The following is a 19,029-nucleotide window of genomic DNA, read 5'->3' on the forward strand; positions in this document are numbered from 1 at the left end:
TTATTGTATGCATTTTTTTTCAAGGAGTAACAATGCAGAATTTTTTTTTAAAGTACCTTAAGAGCCCTAAAAATCTTCAAAAGATTCCTGGTACCGAAGTTTCATATATTCTATTGCAAACACTTTAACGTAACTTAAAGCAGAGGTCCCCAACCACTGGCCATGCCAGAAACCCAGCCCTGCAAACAAGAGATGCCTATCCGAGGGATGCAGGCAGCACGTGAAACCAAATTCCTCCAGTCTACAGGAAAACCGTTTCCCCCCAAGTAGTTTCATGTTTGTGATATCTCCTTCAATCAGATAGCGATGCACAGTTGTTCTAGGATTTGGGCTGAATTTCATATTTGATTTTCTTGAAAAATGCCAGGTTCTTTATTATGGTCAATAGTCAGTATACATTTTGAACAAAGGGTGAGACAGAAGTAAGAATACAAAGAACATAAAATAATAGAGTTGGAAAGGAACTTGGAGGTCTTCTGGTCCACACACCCCTCCCCACTGAGCAGGAGATCCTATACCATTTCAAACAATTGGTTATCCAGTCTCTTCTTCAAAGCTTTCAGTGATGAAGCACCCTCAACTTCTGAAGGGAAGCTATTCCATTAGTTGATTTCACTCACCGTTAGGAAATTTATCCTTAGTTCTAGGTTGCTAAGTGTTGTTCATATGTTTTAGCCTCCAGCTCCTAATCATTCTGGATACAATTTTCCAAGTGTGGTTTTACTAAGGCTTTGTAAAGTGATACTAGAACTTCATGTGATCTTGATTCTATCCATCTATTAATGCTTTCTAGGATTGTATGGTGTTGTTGTTTTTTGCCTGGCAAAATTTCATTTCAATAAATTTCCCATTTTATTAATCTTGATAATAGTTTACAGTGGAAATAGATTTATGGGTAGAGAGTAAATGGTTATGACCCAGTATGAAATCCTTTTTTTTAAAAAAAAAGATGGTTAAATATGCAGGATTCACAAACTCAATGTATATCACATTTAAAAGAACCACAACAAATCCTACCTAATATCCTATAACACTGTATTAAATATATATTCATAAAATGGTAGTCAGCTTTTTACTATATTTGTATAGTGCTTTAGGAATTGAAAGTGTAGAACCCAGGAAAATGTCACTGCAAATATTGGACATATTTGGAGTCAATATCTGAAATATCCTAATAGCAACTAAGAAAACTACATCAAGGTCAAGTTCAACAGGAGTGTTGAAAGGGAGAATGGATTAGGTTAAAGAATCTTGGACAATGATGGAAATGCAGGAACATGAGCACTTACTTTGGAATGGGCTTAAATATGAATAAATCTTAAATACCCTACATAAATCCTTCCTTGATAGAAAAACAAAACAAAACTATGTTCCTGTAGGTTTTATGCAGTGGTGGGATTCAGCCAGTCCGCACCACTTCGGGAGAACTGGTTATTAACTTTCTGAGCAGTTTGGTGAACTGGTTGTTGGAAGAAATCATTAGGGCAGAGAACCAGTTGTTAAATTATTTGAATCCCACCACTGGTTTTATGTATACTTCCTGTAGACAGAAAACAGTTTTTCTATTCTTTTTTCAGTAATTTTACGTAGAAAGAAAGATCACATGATGTAATAATTTCTCTTTGTGAGATTTTCCTTGTGGTTGAGGTCAGGCCGCAAAACAATGATGTAGCATTTTGGCAGGAATATGCATCCCAGTAATGCAGCACTGGAAGACAGGATGGAGAAGACCTCCACAGCTACCATGGCTTTTCCTTTTGTGCTCAGATAGGCTGGAAAGAAGGAGATCCAAACACTGGAAAAGGCCAACATGCTGAAGGTGATGAACTTGGCTTCATTAAAGCTGTCAGGTAATTTACGGGCAAGGAAAGCCACAATAAAGCTAGCTATGGCCAAGATGCCCAGGTAGCCCAAGACACAGTAGAAGAAGGAGACTGACCCTACATTGCATTGTAAAATCATTTCTTGGAGTTCAGAGTGCAAGTCCAACTCAGAGAATGGGGGATATGTCGACAACCAAAGAATACAAATCCATACTTGTAATAGAGAGCATGAAAGGACAATAGAAAAAGCCAATCTTTTCCCCACCCATTTTCTCATCTGAGATCCTGGTTTAGTGGCCATGAAAGCCACAACCACAGTGATGGTTTTGGCCAGTACACTAGAAATGGCCACTGAGAAAGTGATGCCAAACATTGATTGTTGGACAAGGCAAGTGACTTTGCCAGGTTTGCTGAGGAAGAAGAAAGAGGAGAGAAAACAGAGCAGAAGAGACACAAGGAGGGTGTAGGTGAGGGACCTGTTATTGGCTTTGACAATGGGAGTGTCCCTGTGCTTCATAAAAGTTCCAAGTACCCAAGAGGTCAAGAGGAAGAAACAAAAAGCTGCTGAGGCTAAACTGATTCCTAAGGTTTCTTCAAAAGTTAGAAAGACCAGCAGTTTCAGGATACATCCATTCTTTTCTTCATTTGGATAATGATCTTCTGGACATTCAAAACAGTCTTCCATATCTGGAAGAAATATAAAGGAGTTTTATTATCTATGCATTCCATATTTTAGAAAATCACCTTATTAATTTTATGCATCAAGTAGTTTATTAATATTTGTTCAAGTCTAATGAAATATAGTAGAATTGCTACCCTACCATTTAGATTTGAAATCTTCCCTTCTGGGCATGGGACACAGTCATAGCAGCAGAATTGATTTTCCTCGATCCCTTTTTTCCAGGATCCAGAGAAACAAGGATCATTACATCTAGAAAGTGGAAGAACCTGATGACCAACGTCAAAATAGTTTGAAAAGAAGGGTTTTTTCTATAGTTTAAAAATATTAAGTTCTGCTTAATGGATGGGAATTATTCTTGACTTCCCAAATGAACACTGAATCAACTAGGAATTATAGTGAAGATTAAAAAAGATGTAGAAATTACAATGGTGTACAAAAGGTACTTTATATGAGTAAATAATTGAACGTGATGACAATCTGATCGGAAAAATTGCCACTCTTGTGATTTCTAATGTAAATGAGAGTCTTGGTAGTACAATGGTTCAATGCACCCTGTTATTAACACAGCTGCCTGCAATTTCTGCAGGTTCGAATCTTACCAGGCTCAAGGTCGACTCAGCCTTCCATCCTTTCTAAGGTAGGTTAAATGAGGACCCAGTTTGTGGGGGCAATAAGCTGACTTTGTATAAATATACAAAAGAATGAAGGCTATTGCTTAGCACATTGTAAGCTGCCCTGAGTCTCCGGAGAAGGGCGGCATATAAATCAAATTAAAAAAAAAAAATGCAACCCCACAATGCAAACATAGCCTTTATATGGTAATGTCATTTTGATGAATGCTTGCTTTATATCAAAGACAGAAATTGGATTTCTACAGAGACTACAGTATGTACAATATGAGTTCATAATGAATTAAAGTATGGTTGATTAATGTCATCTCTTATCAATTGTTGTCTAATTAAATATAATAGATTCAGTCATAATAAGTCTACCTCCAAATCAAAGTCCAAATAGAAGTGCTTTCTGGTTTGGTGTAATAAATCCATCCATCTCCTTCAATCTTCATAGGAAGAAAGAATTTGTCACTTCCCCATTCAGTCAGAGTCATAATATTGTAGGGATAAAGATAAAGGTAAAGGTTCCCCTCACACATATGTGCTAGTCGTTCCTGACTCCAGGGGGTGGTGCTCATCTCCATTTCAAAGCCAAAGAGCCAGCGCTGTCCAAAGATGTCTCCATGGTCATGTGGCCAGCATGACTAAATGCCATGCTAACGGAGCACTGTTAGCTTCCCACCAAAGGTGGTCCCTATTTTTGTACTTGCATTTTTTATGTGCTTTCGAACTGCTAGGTTGGTACCCCGTTACGCGGCACTAGGGATTCGAACTGCTGAACTGCTGACCTTTCAATTGACCAGCTCAGTGACTTAGCCACTGAGCCACTGCTTCCCACTCATTGTAGGAATAGGCAGGCTTAAAGTTCAGAGGAACAGATCAAATCAACTCAGTTAATTCTCCAGCTGTCAGAATATCTTTTCAGTCCGGAACTTTTTGTATCTTTTTATCTGAGATTACATGCTCCAGCGTATTTTTCACAAAGGGTTTTCAACAAGGGGTTGAAATAAATCAGCATTCAACCACTGATCCACTTTTAAACCAAACAAACCCACCCACCCACCCACACGCACATACACACACACACACACACACACACACACACACACACACTCACAATACATTCAAAAATTGAAAGTTAAACCCCCATGCATTATTTAAAAAATGAAAATGCTGATGGGGAGATGGATATGCCCAGTGACTTTTCAATCACTTCCAGACAGAATCCGAGTCTTCAAGACTTCCCTCTCCAACTGGGTCCATGGTTGTTCAAAAGTTATTTTTGGTCATTTTTAAGTGCTCCTATTCAAATCAGCGGGCAGCACTGGGGAGAAAACCAGATTTGGCAGTAAAATCAGCAGATCATTGGTAAGAGAAAAGAAAAGCTCTTACCATGTAGCAGCCATCTTCAGGAGGATTCTCCCATTAAATGTGGCTATTTGATCCAGGACAAATTATTTTTAACTTTTGGGATGATTTTGAAAAGATATGATGTTGTGACAAACTTTCTATGAGTGGACTACAATAACAGTTTGCTAACACAGACTTTTGTTTTGTTTTAGTATTATTATTCCTCCTGTTAACTATTTTATCACCAATATAATATATAGAAGACAGGTCAATAACTTGCTAATAGATGCATCAATTGGGGGAGGCGTTGCCAATTTTGCTACGGCAAGATGGGCTCTTTAAGGTCTCTTGAAGACCCGTCAATATCTCTGCAGTCTGGGGGTCCTAAGTGACCTAAGTCATCCTGTATGGATGACAAACAAGAGGCGCATAGGGAGGTTGCAAACTCCCTGACTGAACCAGAAGAAGCTCCTCAAACCGGACTGCTGCAAAAGCAACCATAGATGTTGCTAGGAAGCTGGGGCGGCTGCAATGAAAGAGAAAGAGAGAAAAACAACGTGAGACATCAAGGTGAGAGAGGCTTTGATTTTTTATAAAAAGACTTTTCCCTTTGAATCCACTGAAAATTAAATAACTATAGACTGGCTGAAAGTGAGGAGTGAGAGGGGTGTGTATTCGCTCTCACATCAGGCAATCTGGCAGCAGAGAAGAGAAAGTAAAAGCCTTTTTCTTTTTTCTTATATTTTTTCTTTGTGATTGAGAAAAGAAAAGTAATCCCTTAAAAATAAGAAATTGGGACTAAATGAATTTATGATTGAATCCCATTCTATTGAAATATTGGAATGGTGGTAATTGACAAAATGAAACTTTGAAGATCGTTCTTAAAAAGTTTAAAAGATTGAAAGTACTGTGTTCTATTGAAAGGTAGTCTGCAGTGCCATCTAGTAGCAGAAGGGGAAAAGATTTTGACTTGGAAGAAATTTTGACTAGTTGACCTTGACATTTTGGTAGACTGATAAAGACAACAGATGTGCAAGAGAGAAGATTGGATTTTGGACTTTCCTTTTGGCTTTTAATCTTTTATTATTATTACTCACTGACTGGTGACTGTTTTAAGTTCCTTGTTTTGATCTTTGTTGGTGGATGAAAGGCACTGTATTTTGTGTTTTGTGTTTTCTATTTTTTTAGGGACTTTTTTTTCTATGCCTTTAAAAAAAAAAAAAAGAACTAGACCAACAAGAAATTGGATTAAGACTGGAAGAATCAGAAGAAAATTTTTCCTTTTTGGTTGTTTGGATTTGTATTTTTATCTTTTACTTTTGGGAGTTGAATTTTTTTCTCTTTTTTTCTTCTTCTCTCTGTTGGGGTATTTGGAAATTTGATTTTTGAGGGAGGTGGTTGATTGGAATTTTTGTTTTTGTTTTTTTATTTTATTTTTTTGCTAATCCAACCATTGGGGAGGGTTAGGCACTTGGATTATAAATATGAAGAAATTTACATCACATCTACACTCAACAGCAAGTCCCTCATTGACAGAAACACAGAAAACTTCGCAGATGATAGAATTAAGAAATTTTATATAATCACTTCATGATGACTTAAAACAGGAAATAAAAGAAATGAAAGCCATGATTGGGAAAAATGAAGAGAGAATCCAAAAAGTAGAAGAAAAAGCAGAACTGACAGAAAAGAAAGTTGAGGAATTAGAAGAAAAATTGGTATCAACTGACAACTTGCAAGAAAAGTCAATTATTCTGTTGGAGATGGAGCATTCTGAATTTTACTTAAGATTTCAAAATATAGAGGAAGAAAAAGGAGAAAATTTACCTGAGATGATTGCTGAGATATTATCAGAATTTTTGGAACAATCCAAGAAAAAGATCTTAAACGAGATTGATGAAGCTTTCAGAGTATACACAAGATATGCAATGAGGAACTAGCAAGAGAATTACATGTAAGATTTATGAAGACAGTGAAAACAGTGATATTACAAGCAGCACACACAGTGAAACACAAAGATAAAGAAATTGTGGTATTAAGACAAATACCTAGAAGAGTTAGAGAACTGAGGAGAGAATATAAATTTATAATGAAGTTCCTAATACTCAAAGGAGTGAGTTTTAGATGGTTAATACCGGAAGAAATTTTGGTGACATGGCAAGAACAAAGACATAGACTTGACTCCATTGAAAAAGCAAAATTATTTTATCATCAATTTTGTGGACCACTAGAAGAAGAGTTGGGAGCAGTAGGAGAGACAAAGCAAAAAGATGAAGAGAAAGACAAAGATGAAAAAGCAAAGGAAGAAAGAGCCCTAAGAGAAGGAGTGAGATCCAAGGATCCAATGGAACAAAGAGAGACAAGGGCAATGAAGTTAAAAACTAGTAACAAGTAAAACATGGAAGAAGAAATTAAAGCAATATCTTTAAATGTAAATAGACTGAATGTGGTGATAAAAAAACAGAACATTATCTAAAATAAATAGCTTGAAGATGAACATTATATGCCTACAAGAAGTACATATTAGAAAACAACATTTAAAATTATTACAATATCCAAAGTTAGGAGTTCTATTCACATCATTGATACAAAAAGCAAAAGAGGAGTGGCGTTGTATATCAAAGAAAAAAACCTAAATTACTTTTTGAGGATGAAGATGGCAGGATTCTGATGGTGGAAATAAAAATGAAGTTTAAACAAATACTTTTGATAGCAATATATGCACCAAATGAAAAACAAGAAGAATTTTATCGGAGATTACACAATTTTTTTTTTAGAATTAGACTATGAATATGTATGTATAATGGGTGATTTTAATGCTGTAATAAATGTGGATCTGGACTATAAAACAATGAAGACAAACAAAAAATACAGAAGAATATTGCCGAAATCTTTTTTTACAATGATAGAAGAGTTGAGTATTCAAGATATTTGGAGATAAAAACACTTGAAAGAAAACCAATATACCTTCTATTCAAATAGACATTTATCGTGGTCAAGGATAGATATGATATGGATGTCAACAGAACATATAGAATGATATACAAGAAGTAAATATTGGTTCAAATATTTGGGCAGACCATAGCCCAATGACAATAATATGGAAAGGAAAGAAGAAAAAGACAAGATGGACATTGAATGCAACAATATTAAATGAAAAGGACTTTCAGCAGTTTATGGAAAAAGAACTTTGAATTTTTCTTTAAAATAAATAAGAAAGAAGATACATCACTTCAGAATGTATGGGATATGATGAAAGCTTATATTAGAGGTTTGGCAATAACATAATTGAGAAAAAAGAATAAAAAGAAAAGGCAAAAACAGATAAGATTGGAAGAGGAGTATAAGAACTTAGAGAAAGAATTCCAAAAAGATATCCAAAATAAAAAAATTAAGAAGCTGATGGAACTGAAAAAAACATGAAATAAATTTAAATGAACAGGAATCATAAGCAAATAAATTAAGAGCATCTAAACAGATTTTTTTTGAAAATGCAAACAAACCAGGAAGGTGGTTAGCATATAAATTAAAAAAAGAGGAGAAGAAAATAATTAAATGTTTACAAGATGAAGAGGGGAAATTTATTTACTTTATTTATTTATTTTATTTTATTTTGAATTTGTATACCGCCCTTCTCCCTGAGGACTCAGGGCGGTGAACAGCCAAGTAAAAACATCAAGTACAAATATTAAAATACAGTTAAAATATACATATATAAATTTGGCCCCATTAATTAAAAACAATAAACAATTACACTATAGAAATGAAGAAAAGAAGATAGTAATTCAAAAATACTATGAAAAACTCTATTCCCAAGAAAAGATTTCAGAGGAAGAGATAATAAAATATTTGGAAAAATCAGATTTATCTAAAATACCAGAACAATATAAGGAAATGTTAGAAGAAAGAATAACAATGATGGAATTAACAGAAGCGATAAAAGGACAAAAAAATGGGAAAGCACCAGGACCAGATGGGTTACCAGCTGAACTATATAAAACATTACAAGAAGTGATGAGTAATGTAATGTTGGAACTATTTAATGAATTAGTAATGAAGGCAAGAATGCCAGACTTATGGAGAGAGGTTTATGTGACACTTATACCATAGAGGATACAGACCTACAAGTGATAAAAAAAAACTATAGACCGATTTCGTTGCTAAATGTGGATTATAAGATTTTTGCCTCAATAATGGCAAATAGATTAAAAAAATAGTTAAATAAATTTATTCATATGGACCAAAATGGATTTTTTCCTAAAAGGCAAATCAGAGACAATATGAGGATAATTTTGAATACTTTGGAATATTATGATACACATTCAGAAAAACAAATGGCGAAGATGTTTCTAGATGCCCAAAAAGCTTTTATTTATTTATTTATATTTATTTATTTTGTTGAGTACATATTAGATAATATATATAAGTATAAGCATGAATTGAATACATAAAATGAATACAATTAAAGGGAACATTAGGACAGGGATGGTAGGCACACTGGTGCTTTTATGCACGCCCCTTACAGACCTCTTAGGAATGGGGTGAGGTCAACAGTAGACAGTTTTAGGTTAAAGTTTTGGGGGTTTTGGGATGAGACCATAGAGTCTGATAGTGCATTCCAGGCATTAACAACTCTGTTACTGAAGTCATATTTTCTGCAATCAAGTTTGGAGTGGTTCACTTTAAGTTTGTATCTATTGTGTGCTCGTGTATTGTTCTGGTTGAAGCTGAAGTAGTCATTGACAGGTAGGACATTGTAGCAGATGATTTTATGAGCTATGCTTAGGTGATACCGAAGGCGGCATAGTTCTAAATTTTCTAAACCCAGAATTTCAAGTCTGGCATAGGGTATTTTGTTACGAGCAGAGGAGTGGAGGACTCTTCTTGTGAAATATTTCTGGACGCGCTCAATTGTATTAATGTCAGATATGCAGTGTGGGTTCTAGACCATTTGAGAATTGGTCTAGCAAATGTTTTGTATGCTCTGGTTAGTAGTGCAATATCACTGGAAAAGAAGCTATGCAAAATTAGGTTTACAACCCTTAATGCCTTTTTGGTGATGTTGTTACATTGGGCTTTGGCACTTAGATCATTTGATATGAGTACTCCAAGGTCCTTGACAGAATGTGGGTCATCTACAAGGTCATATCCATTCAGCTTGTATTTAGTGTTCTGATTCTTTTTGCCAATGTGTAAGACAGAGCATTTGTTGATTGAGATTTGGATTTGCCAATTTTTTGACCATTCCAACACAAAGTCAAAGTCTTTTTGAAGGGTAGCAGCATTGTTGGTAGTGTTAAATAGCTTAATATTATCAGCGAAGAGAACACAGTTACTTATAATATGACCACAAAGGTCATTTATGTATAGTACGATGAGTGTTGGTCCTAGAACACTGCCTTGGGGGACATCGCTATTAACAGGTGCAGGATTTGATAGGGCATTCCCTATTTTGACCACTTGTCTGTTTGACAGAAATGCAGTTATCCAATTATGGAGGAGTCCAGAGATGCCATAGGATTTTAATTTTAGAAGTAGTTTGTCATGTACCACTGAATCAAAGGCTTTACAGAAGTTTATGTAAATTGCATCTATTGCTTTGCCCTGATCAAGATTTGTAGTCCATATGTTTTTGCAGTGTAGAAGTTGTAGATTACAGGATAATTTTTTTTCTGAAACCAAATTGTTTATTAGAGAGTAGGTTGTTTGTTTCTAGGTGGAGGGTAATGGATTGGTTGATGATTGATTCCATGACTTTGCAGGTGATACAGCATAAAGAGATTGGTCTGTTATTTTCAACTAGGCTGGGGTCTCCATTTTTGAAAATAGGGCTGACCGTGGCTAGTGACCATAGTTTGGATAGGAAACTGGTCCTAAAAGATTTTTCAAAGATTATGCTTAGGGGTTCTGCTATAGCAGTGGAAAGTTTTTTTTTTAAAGAAATATGCATAGTCCATTAGGTCCAATAGATAGAGATGGTTTCAGTCTACGTAGTGCTTTTTCAACATTATCTTCTGTGAAATCTATTTGTGTTAGATCATTGTAGTCATTAGTAGTACAACTAGAGAATGCTGGGCATGAGCCATTGCTGTTAACAAAGACTGAGCCGAAGAATGTGTTAAAGAGGGTTGCTTTAACTGCTTCATCATTGCATTCTTTACAGTTAGGTCCTTTTAGGGTGGGATGGATCTCGAGTCTTTAAGTTTGTTGTTTACAAAATTATAGAAGTCACAATTGGATTTAGTGCGCAGAAGGTTTTTTTCTTGTTTGATGAGGTAATTGGTGCATTCAGTCTTTATTTGGTGGCATATATTTTTGTAGCGGCTTTTAAAGTAAGCTACATAGCCAGTTTTGTTTTTATGTCAAAGGGATTTTTTTTTTTTGGATTGAAGTTTTCTTATTGATATGGGTAATTTGTTTTTCCTGGTTTTGGTGGTGATTAGTGGTACATATAGTTTAATAATTCTATTGACTTCAAGCAAGAAAATATTATAATGGTCTTCGGCAGTGTTATAGTTAGAGAATACAATTTGCCGATCAAGACAATGTGAACTGGCAATTTATGATAGAATAACTGCAAAGAATGGACTTTGGGGACAGATTTATAAACACTATAAAAACGATTTATGACAGACAATCTGCTAAGATAATGATGAATGGAGAAATGACAGAAAATGTTAATATTATGAAGGGCACTAGACAAGGATGTCCTCTATCGCCATTGCTGTTTATTTTGACCTTAGAAGTTTTAAATAGAAATATTAGGCGAAATGAAGAGATAAAAGGGATGAAAATCAAAAAAGAAGAATATAAACTGCAAGCTTTTGCAGATGACTTAGTATTCATCTTAGAGGAACCACAAACAACAGGTCCCAAATTACTAGAACAAATAGAGAATTATGGAAAGGTGTCTGGTCTAAAAATAAATAAAGATAAAATGAAAATTTTGGTGAAAAATATTATAGAAAACACAAAAGAGAGATAGAAGAGAATTTAGTTATACAAGTGGTGAAAAAAGTTAAATACTTAGGAGTCTATCTAACTTCAAGATGTGTAATGATAAAAGAGGATAATTATTATAGATTAAAACAACAAATCAAGAAAGACTTGGAGAAGTGGAAGAATCTTCAATTGTCACTAATGGGAAGGATTGCAATAATAAAGATAAATATATTACAAGATTATTATTCATATTTCAGACAGTACCAATAAAAATTGAAAAGACTTATTTTCAACAGCTTAATAAGATAATAAGGAAATTTATATGGCAAGGGAAAAAAGCAAGAATAAGCATAAAAATGCTTCAAGACATGAGATTACATGGAGGATTTGGGTTACTGAACTGGGAATTGTATAACCAGGCAGCAGCATTGACTTGGATGAAGGAATGGGTTGAATTAAGAAATACAAGACTATTAACACTGGAAAGTCATGATTTACAATTGGGATGGCATGCATTTTTATGGTATGGTAGAAATAAGATACATACGTACTTGCATATACATATAAGGATGCATTGTTATTGGTATGGGAGAAGGTCAGAGATAAATATTATGTGAAAATACCAATATGGTTATCAACAATGGAAGCTTTGATACACCCAAATGTTTTTAATGTTGGAAATATTGTTAGATATAAGGACTTACTAACAGATAAGGAGGATTTGAAAGAGAAACGAGAATTGGAAGAACAGGGGATTGAGAAGGATTGGTATATGTACATGCAGATATAAACAATATATGAAAAAGATGCCAAATTACATGGTTTTCACTTAGAAAAAAACAGAGTTGGATGGTATACTCACAGGAACAGTGGATAAATTAATAAAAAAAACTTTACAATTTTTTACTTGGCATTGAACTGGAGAAGGAGCAAGTAAAGGAAACAATGATAGCCTGGGCTAAGAATTTTGAATATTCAATAGATCTAGATAAATGGCAACAGTTATGGGAAAGGAATTATAAATTAACAATTTCTACTGCATATAAGGAACATCAATATAAAATGTTTTATAGATGGCATAGCCCCTTGAGAAACTGTCAAAAAGGTTTAAAGATAAATCAGCTAAATGCTGGAAATGTCACCAGTTACCAGGTTTTTATTACTATATGTGGTGGACATGTCCAGAAGCTAAAAATTATTGGAATAAAATTAAGATATGGCTGGAAGAAATGATACAACAACATATTGATTTAAAACCAGAGCTGTTCCTACTGGATATCCTGCCAGAAAAAAAACAGCAAAGAAAATATTTATTTGATTATACATGTAATAACAGCTGCAAGGATTGTTTATGCACAACATTGGAAAGCAGAGAAAATACCTTTGGAAGGAGAAGTAATTAAAAAATAATTAGATTGTGCAGAAATGAATAGATTGACTTTGATGATTAAAGAAAGAGAAGATCCAGAATATTTTAAGATACAGAATCAATTCTACTATTGGTTAGAAAAGAGATACAAATAAGTAAATTAATAGTTATGTATAAAAATGCTATAATCAGAACATTTTGTTAATGATGAATTGTTGTAATTGATTGGATGAGAATCAAGACAGAAGAAAGAACAAAAAGAAAAACAATTGAAGACAACACCGAGATGTCACATGGAAGGAATGACTGATGTATTAAATGTTTGTTTGTTTAAAAAATAAAAAAATTAATAAAAAAAAATGCATCAATTTTTAAAAATTCAGCTGTTTCTCAAGGGATGGGAATCAATGATGTGGTTATGTATTAATCAGTATTTAGTAAAGAGGGATAATATATCTTTAGCAATAGCATTAGAAATAGCACTTAGACATATATACTGCTTTATAGCCTTCTCTCTAAGTAGTTTATGGAGTCAACATATTGCCCCCAACAATCTGGGTTATCATTTTACTGACCTCGGAAGGGTGGAAAGCTGAGTCAACCTTGAGCTGGTGACAATTGAACTGCTGAACTGCCAGACTGCAGCTAGCAGTCCGCAGAATTGCTTGCAGTACTGCATTCTAACCATTACGCCACCACGTCTCATGGATTTTGATGCACTTCTTTTTTAATGTCTTGATTGTGTTTTTTTTCTTGTTTCTCCTTTTATTTTGGATTTTTTTTGAGTTTTGTATTTCAACCATGAGTTGAATGAAATAAAGCAACAAAAAAGGATGATTTATTAAATGCCTCCATATCTGGTTAAAAGCTGGGTGCCAGACAATCCCATCTTCATCAATAAATAATTCCTTCCCTTTTGGAGCACTGGGATCCATCTTTCCAACTCTAATTCTCTGAAAGGATCTATTTGGAAAGGTGAACAAGTTGATGATGTCAAATCCACCAGTTGCTTCCCCTTCCTCATTCAGGGACACTCCCTCCCCAGCTGAATTGTTGAAAGAAATGCCTTGAAGAAATGAATGGAGCTACATGAAAAAGAATAAAAAACAGAAAGTGATGAAAGCATGATGAGAGAGAGGAGACCATCAGATTCAAGTTTCATTCACTCATTTTTTCAATTCCTATAATAAATACTAAATATGTACTGTTATAACCGAAATCAGATTTTCTGTATCTGTTCTATGCAGAACAGAATAACAGATTTAAAAGGGACTTTGGATAACTTGTAGTGCAACTCCCTGCTTAAAAGAGGAGACCCTGTACCGTTTCAGACAAATGGTTGTCCAATCTCATCATAAAAATTTCCAATGATGGAACAATCACAAGTTCTGAATGCAAGCTGTGCAACAAATTAATTTTTCTCACAATTTTGAGGTTCTTTCTCACTTAACTTGATTCCACACAGAGAAAATATTTTTTTAAAAAATTCCACAATGCATTCAAAACATAATTCTACATCAAACTGCTCATTGCAATAAAACTGTTCAATGCAGAGACAATACCTGCCAAGTCTGGATATCTGGATGGTCAGGTTTTTTACTCATCACTTTTTTTCTCTTATTATAACTCAGCATGAGTAATGCTTGCAAAGCATGAGCCACAGCATAAACAGCATTGTAGATACCGTAGCTTTGGCCAGTCATTTCCATTTCAAAGACAGGCGCCGGAAGATCCTCCAGCTTCTTCTGCCCAGTGCATTTCTTACTGTGGATATCTTGTAACTCTGATTTTGGAAATGAACAATCAAATGATTGCTCCCAAAATTCATGCAGAAACCCATTTCTGTAGACTGAAAGAGGATTAACGGTTTGAAGAAATTCCTTGAAACCCACAACTGCTATTGAATGAACATTGAAGGAAATAGCCCCATGGAACATCTGGAGATCCCATGAGATTTGAAATCCTGATAATATGAAATCAATCGCTGCAGTCATTATCCATACCTTTCTAAATAATTCAATTTCCTTGCTTTCAGGATCTACCAGAAATGTGACAACCCTTAGCCACATAATTGCCCAGGATTCTCCATAGACAAGAAATGCATTGGATTTCCTATTCATCATATTGATAGAAATAATTTCAACTGTTTGAAAAGATTCCTGATAATCTTCCAGGTGGACCAGTTGTGAAAGCCTTTGTATAAATGATAAACATATTCCATTCTGTGAAAATAAGGGCTGCATTTTTTGTAAGAAATTCTCTCCATTTTTGTTATCAACAGCAAACATCCCAATCCATGTCCAGTTGAAATGATGAAGCAGTTGGATGATCCCAATGTACTGATGGTCTTCTTTTGGGACCATGAAATAAAGTGAAGAGAGTTTACTGGTATGAAATTCCTCTTGGGCTAATGAGCCATATGTCAGCTGCAAGAAAGTGGAATAGAATTCTGTTCAATTATTAAATTAAATCTAATTTTTATACTCTAGTTTTCTTATAAAAGAGATCCAACATTTTTTCCTTGAATTCTTCTAAATATTAACGTAGAAAGGAATTTCTTGGAATTACTTCAAGCACATATAAGAGACCAATTGTTTTAATGGAAGCAATTCAAATATTCTCTCAGTTATGGAATAACCACCTCATACTCACTTCTTGTAACTGACATTGTAGTTTCAGAAAAGAATGCTAAGTAGGAGACCTTAAGTCATGCAGAACATCTTAATACAAACCTAAGATTCATCTTTGATGTCCATTAATTATTCCATAACAACAATAAGATTAAGTATTTTCTTCTTAACCCCTTCAGAACTTACTTGTGGAATTTTGAAGAATCCTATTATTTCAGCTATGTGAGATGATGTGTCAAAATCCAATCCTCCAATGATTGCCATTAGAGTCTTCTGTTGATCACAATTGTAGTTAGGGACAAATTCCTGGGATTTGAAAAGCATGTCCAGAGTGGTGCGATAGGTCATCCTCGCATTGAGGTAACTGTCATAGATGTGGAACCCAAGAGTGACATTAGGTAAGATCTGGGAGTCCTCATTGATCTCCTTCACAGCAAAGGCCAAGGAAAGGACATGTTGATGAAATTTGGTCAATAAACTGCAATGAATTTAAATACCCCAGTTGAAATTGTAAGCCGATAATTCTTGTAAGGTAACACCATTTTTGTATAAATAACGAACATTTCTTTATGTGATGGTAATAGAAAGAAAATAGCCTTTCTAAAATTCTTAATTTCTACAGAGTGGTCCTTGGTGCTGTCTGAGTTTGGTTGCTTTCTTGCAGATTTTTCATTACCTAAACTAGGTAATATCATCACTGTCTGGCACTGAGGATGTTATCTTGTTTGGAGAATGAAATGTCTGCATGAAAACAATCAATATCAGAGAGCAGCAAGAATCCCTCATTTCAACCCTGAACTAAAATATTCTCCTTTATTGATAATTTCACTTTTCTTTTCATACAGTATTCCATGACTTGCAACTGATGCGTACTGCAACAAATAAAAGTACTGACTTTTTTCAAAGTGCTATACTTATTTTCTAAGAGATTTTCAGAAAATGGTATCTGAACAGATTCCATGGGTATTATTTACTTACTGTATGTATGTTTTGTGAGGAGAGAGAAGGTCAAACTTTTCTAAAATTATCTTTCCCTCAGAAAATGCTAAAATAGAACTTCTTGATCTGAAATTTTGTACATTTAATGTGAAAGACTTTAAAATGATGTAAAGAAGGTAATTTCTTCTTTCATAACTGGATACAATTGAAAGAAAGAAAAGGCATAGATGATATTAAAAACCCTACATTTATTTGCAAAGAACTTTTAGTCATAGAAAGGATTTTTGGAAATCTCAGTAAGATTAGCTAGAGAATAAAAATTCTTACACTGGTATTTCATAAGGTTTTTTAGAAGGATTTTCACGAAATTTAATTTCGTAATAGTGGTAACTGAAGTGAGATGCCATGCCACCGATGATGAAGTCTCCAGGCTGGTACCACTCATGTGGAACTAGGAAAGCATCACTTGCAGGGCATTCCAGAGTAGCTACTTTGTGTACCAAAAACATGACAAGAAACATCTTCATGCTTTTGTTATTGTGAAAATGTTTTCCCTTTTATCCTACCAGTCAGAAAGTACATATAATCCAATCCTTCATCTAAAGATTGATCCAAGGTTTATATCTGAGAATGCACCTAATGAGAAAAATTTATCATTTTCAATTTGAAGATCCATGTGAGTGCAAATTTGTATCTTGAATGCCACCAGGATTTGAACAGGATTTTCTGGCAGAAAAGAACAGAGGATTTTGGTGACCTGAATCTACCTCTTATTAATTGGACCCTTAACAAATGTACAACAGAACCAATACATACAACTATGTACAATGCCATTACTAATCTGGGACTGGATCAACTTGTAACAAACAACACTAGACTCCACAACTGCTTTGATATCATCTTCTGCAATAATTTAAACTCAATCTATGGTCTACAAATAAATGAACCCATTTCAAACAGCGACCACAGCATGATTGAATTTTGCCTCAATTTATGTCCTTACAAGGATGATCATAATGACAGGATCCTCTCATCTCTTGACTGGCAAATCTGTTCACTGGCTGCATCACTGCCGATGACCATTATAACATCTTTTACATGAAGTCAAAAGAATCATCAAACTACTCATACCATTAATAATCCCCAAAACCAGGGGAAACAAATCACCCGTAACAATAAGAAAGCTTTAGTCAAAAAAAAAAAAAAACCCCACCCCTTCTTTGGTGCAAAAACAAAACTGGCTATATATCTAACTTCAAAAGTCGCTACAAATCCTTATGCTGACACATAAAGGCAGAATGCATCAATTATCATAGCAAACTAGAAGAAAACCTATGAACTATGCTCAAAATCCACTCGGGCCTTCTATAATTTTGTACACAACAAACTTAAAGACTCAAGATCCATCCCACCATTAAAAGGGCCAAATGGGAAAGACTGTAATGATGAAACCATTAAGGCCAAACTCTTCAACACATTTTTCAGTTCAGTCTTTGTAAACAGCAACAGATCATGCCCCACATTTCCCAATTGTACCACAACTAATCACAACAATCTACTACATGTTGATTTCACAGAAGATGCTGTTGAAAAAGCATTACGCAATTTAAAAACAATCTCTATCTATTGGCCTTGATGGATTATTTGCCTACTTCTTTAAAAAGCTCTCAACCACCATAGCAGAACCTCTTAGCATAATCTATGAAATATCTTTCAGAACCAGCCCCTTGCCTAACTTATCATCACTAGCCACGGCCATCCCTATCTTCAAAAAGGGTGACCCCAGCCTAGTTGAAAATTACAGACCAATCTCATTATGTTGCATCACATGCAAAGCCATGGAATCAATTATAAACCAATCCATTACCCTCTACTTAGAGACAAACAACCTACTCTCTAACAAGCAGTTTGGCTTCAGAAAAAAAGTGTCCTGCAATCTGCAACTCTTATATTGCAAAAACATATGGACATCACAACTTGACCAGGGTAAAGCAATTGATGCAATTTATATTTACTTCTGTAAAGCCTTTGATTCAGTAGTACACGACAAACTATTTCTAAAACTAAAATCTTACGGTATTTCCGGATCCCTACATAAGTGGATAGCAGAATTCCTATCAAACAGGCAACAAGTAGTCAAAATAGGGAATGCCCTATCAAACCCCACACCTATTAACAGCACTGTCCCCCAAGGAAGTGCTTTAGGACCTACACTCTATACTTTATATAAACAACCTTTGCAATCATATTATATGCAACAGTGTTCACTTTGCTGCTGATGAAAACTATTCAACACCACCGACAATAGTACTTCCCTAAAAAAAGACCTTGACTATCTGTCAGAATGGTCAAACAATTGGCAACTCCAAATCTCAACCAACAAATGCTGTGTCTTACTCACTGGCAATAAAAAAAAAAAAAAAAAATCGAAACACAAAATACAAGCTGGGCAGATACAACCTTGTAGATGACACTCACTCTGTCAAGGACCTTGGAGTACTCATCTCAAATGATCTAAGTGCCAGAGCTCACTGTAATAGCATTGCCAAAAAGGCATTAAAAGTCGTTAACCTAATCTTGCATAGCTTCTTCTACGGTAATATTATACTACTAACTAGAGCATACAAAACATTTGCTAGACCAATTCTCGAATACAGCTCATCTGTCTGGAACCCGCACT

At 34.8% G+C, this 19,029-nt stretch overlaps 1 protein-coding gene across 1 annotated transcript; it reads right to left on the reverse strand.

Moving 5' to 3' along the window:
* Positions 1-1,599: 1,599 nt before the first annotated feature.
* LOC139324857 (vomeronasal type-2 receptor 26-like) lies at positions 1,600-15,023 on the reverse strand. The gene is made up of 4 exons (XM_070954607.1): positions 14,343-15,023; positions 13,643-13,865; positions 2,645-2,776; positions 1,600-2,510 (listed from the first exon to the last, which is right to left on the reverse strand). Exons 1-4 carry the CDS (start codon positions 15,021-15,023, stop codon positions 1,600-1,602), a joined length of 1,947 nt encoding a protein of 648 aa, XP_070810708.1.
* Positions 15,024-19,029: the final 4,006 nt, after the last annotated feature.

The sequence above is a fragment of the Pituophis catenifer genome, unplaced genomic scaffold (genome assembly GCF_029215685.1).
Source record: "Pituophis catenifer annectens isolate HBS135680 unplaced genomic scaffold, rPitCat1.0.hap2 SCAF_15, whole genome shotgun sequence".
Classification (NCBI taxonomy): Eukaryota; Metazoa; Chordata; class Lepidosauria; order Squamata; family Colubridae; genus Pituophis; species Pituophis catenifer.

Bases quoted from the DNA above. Each gene is read 5' to 3' on its own strand.
- LOC139324857 (XM_070954607.1), bottom strand. From the start codon at position 15,023: ATGCAGCCCTTATTTTCACAGAATGGAATATGTTTATCATTTATACAA. The intron at 2,777-13,642 runs ACCAGATATGGA...TTGACGTTGGTC, and splicing joins TGTCTGGCACCCAGCTTTTA to ATCAGGTTCTTCCACTTTCT. The intron at 2,511-2,644 runs GTAGGGTAGCAA...TATTTCTTCCAG, and splicing joins GAAGATTTCAAATCTAAATG to ATATGGAAGACTGTTTTGAA.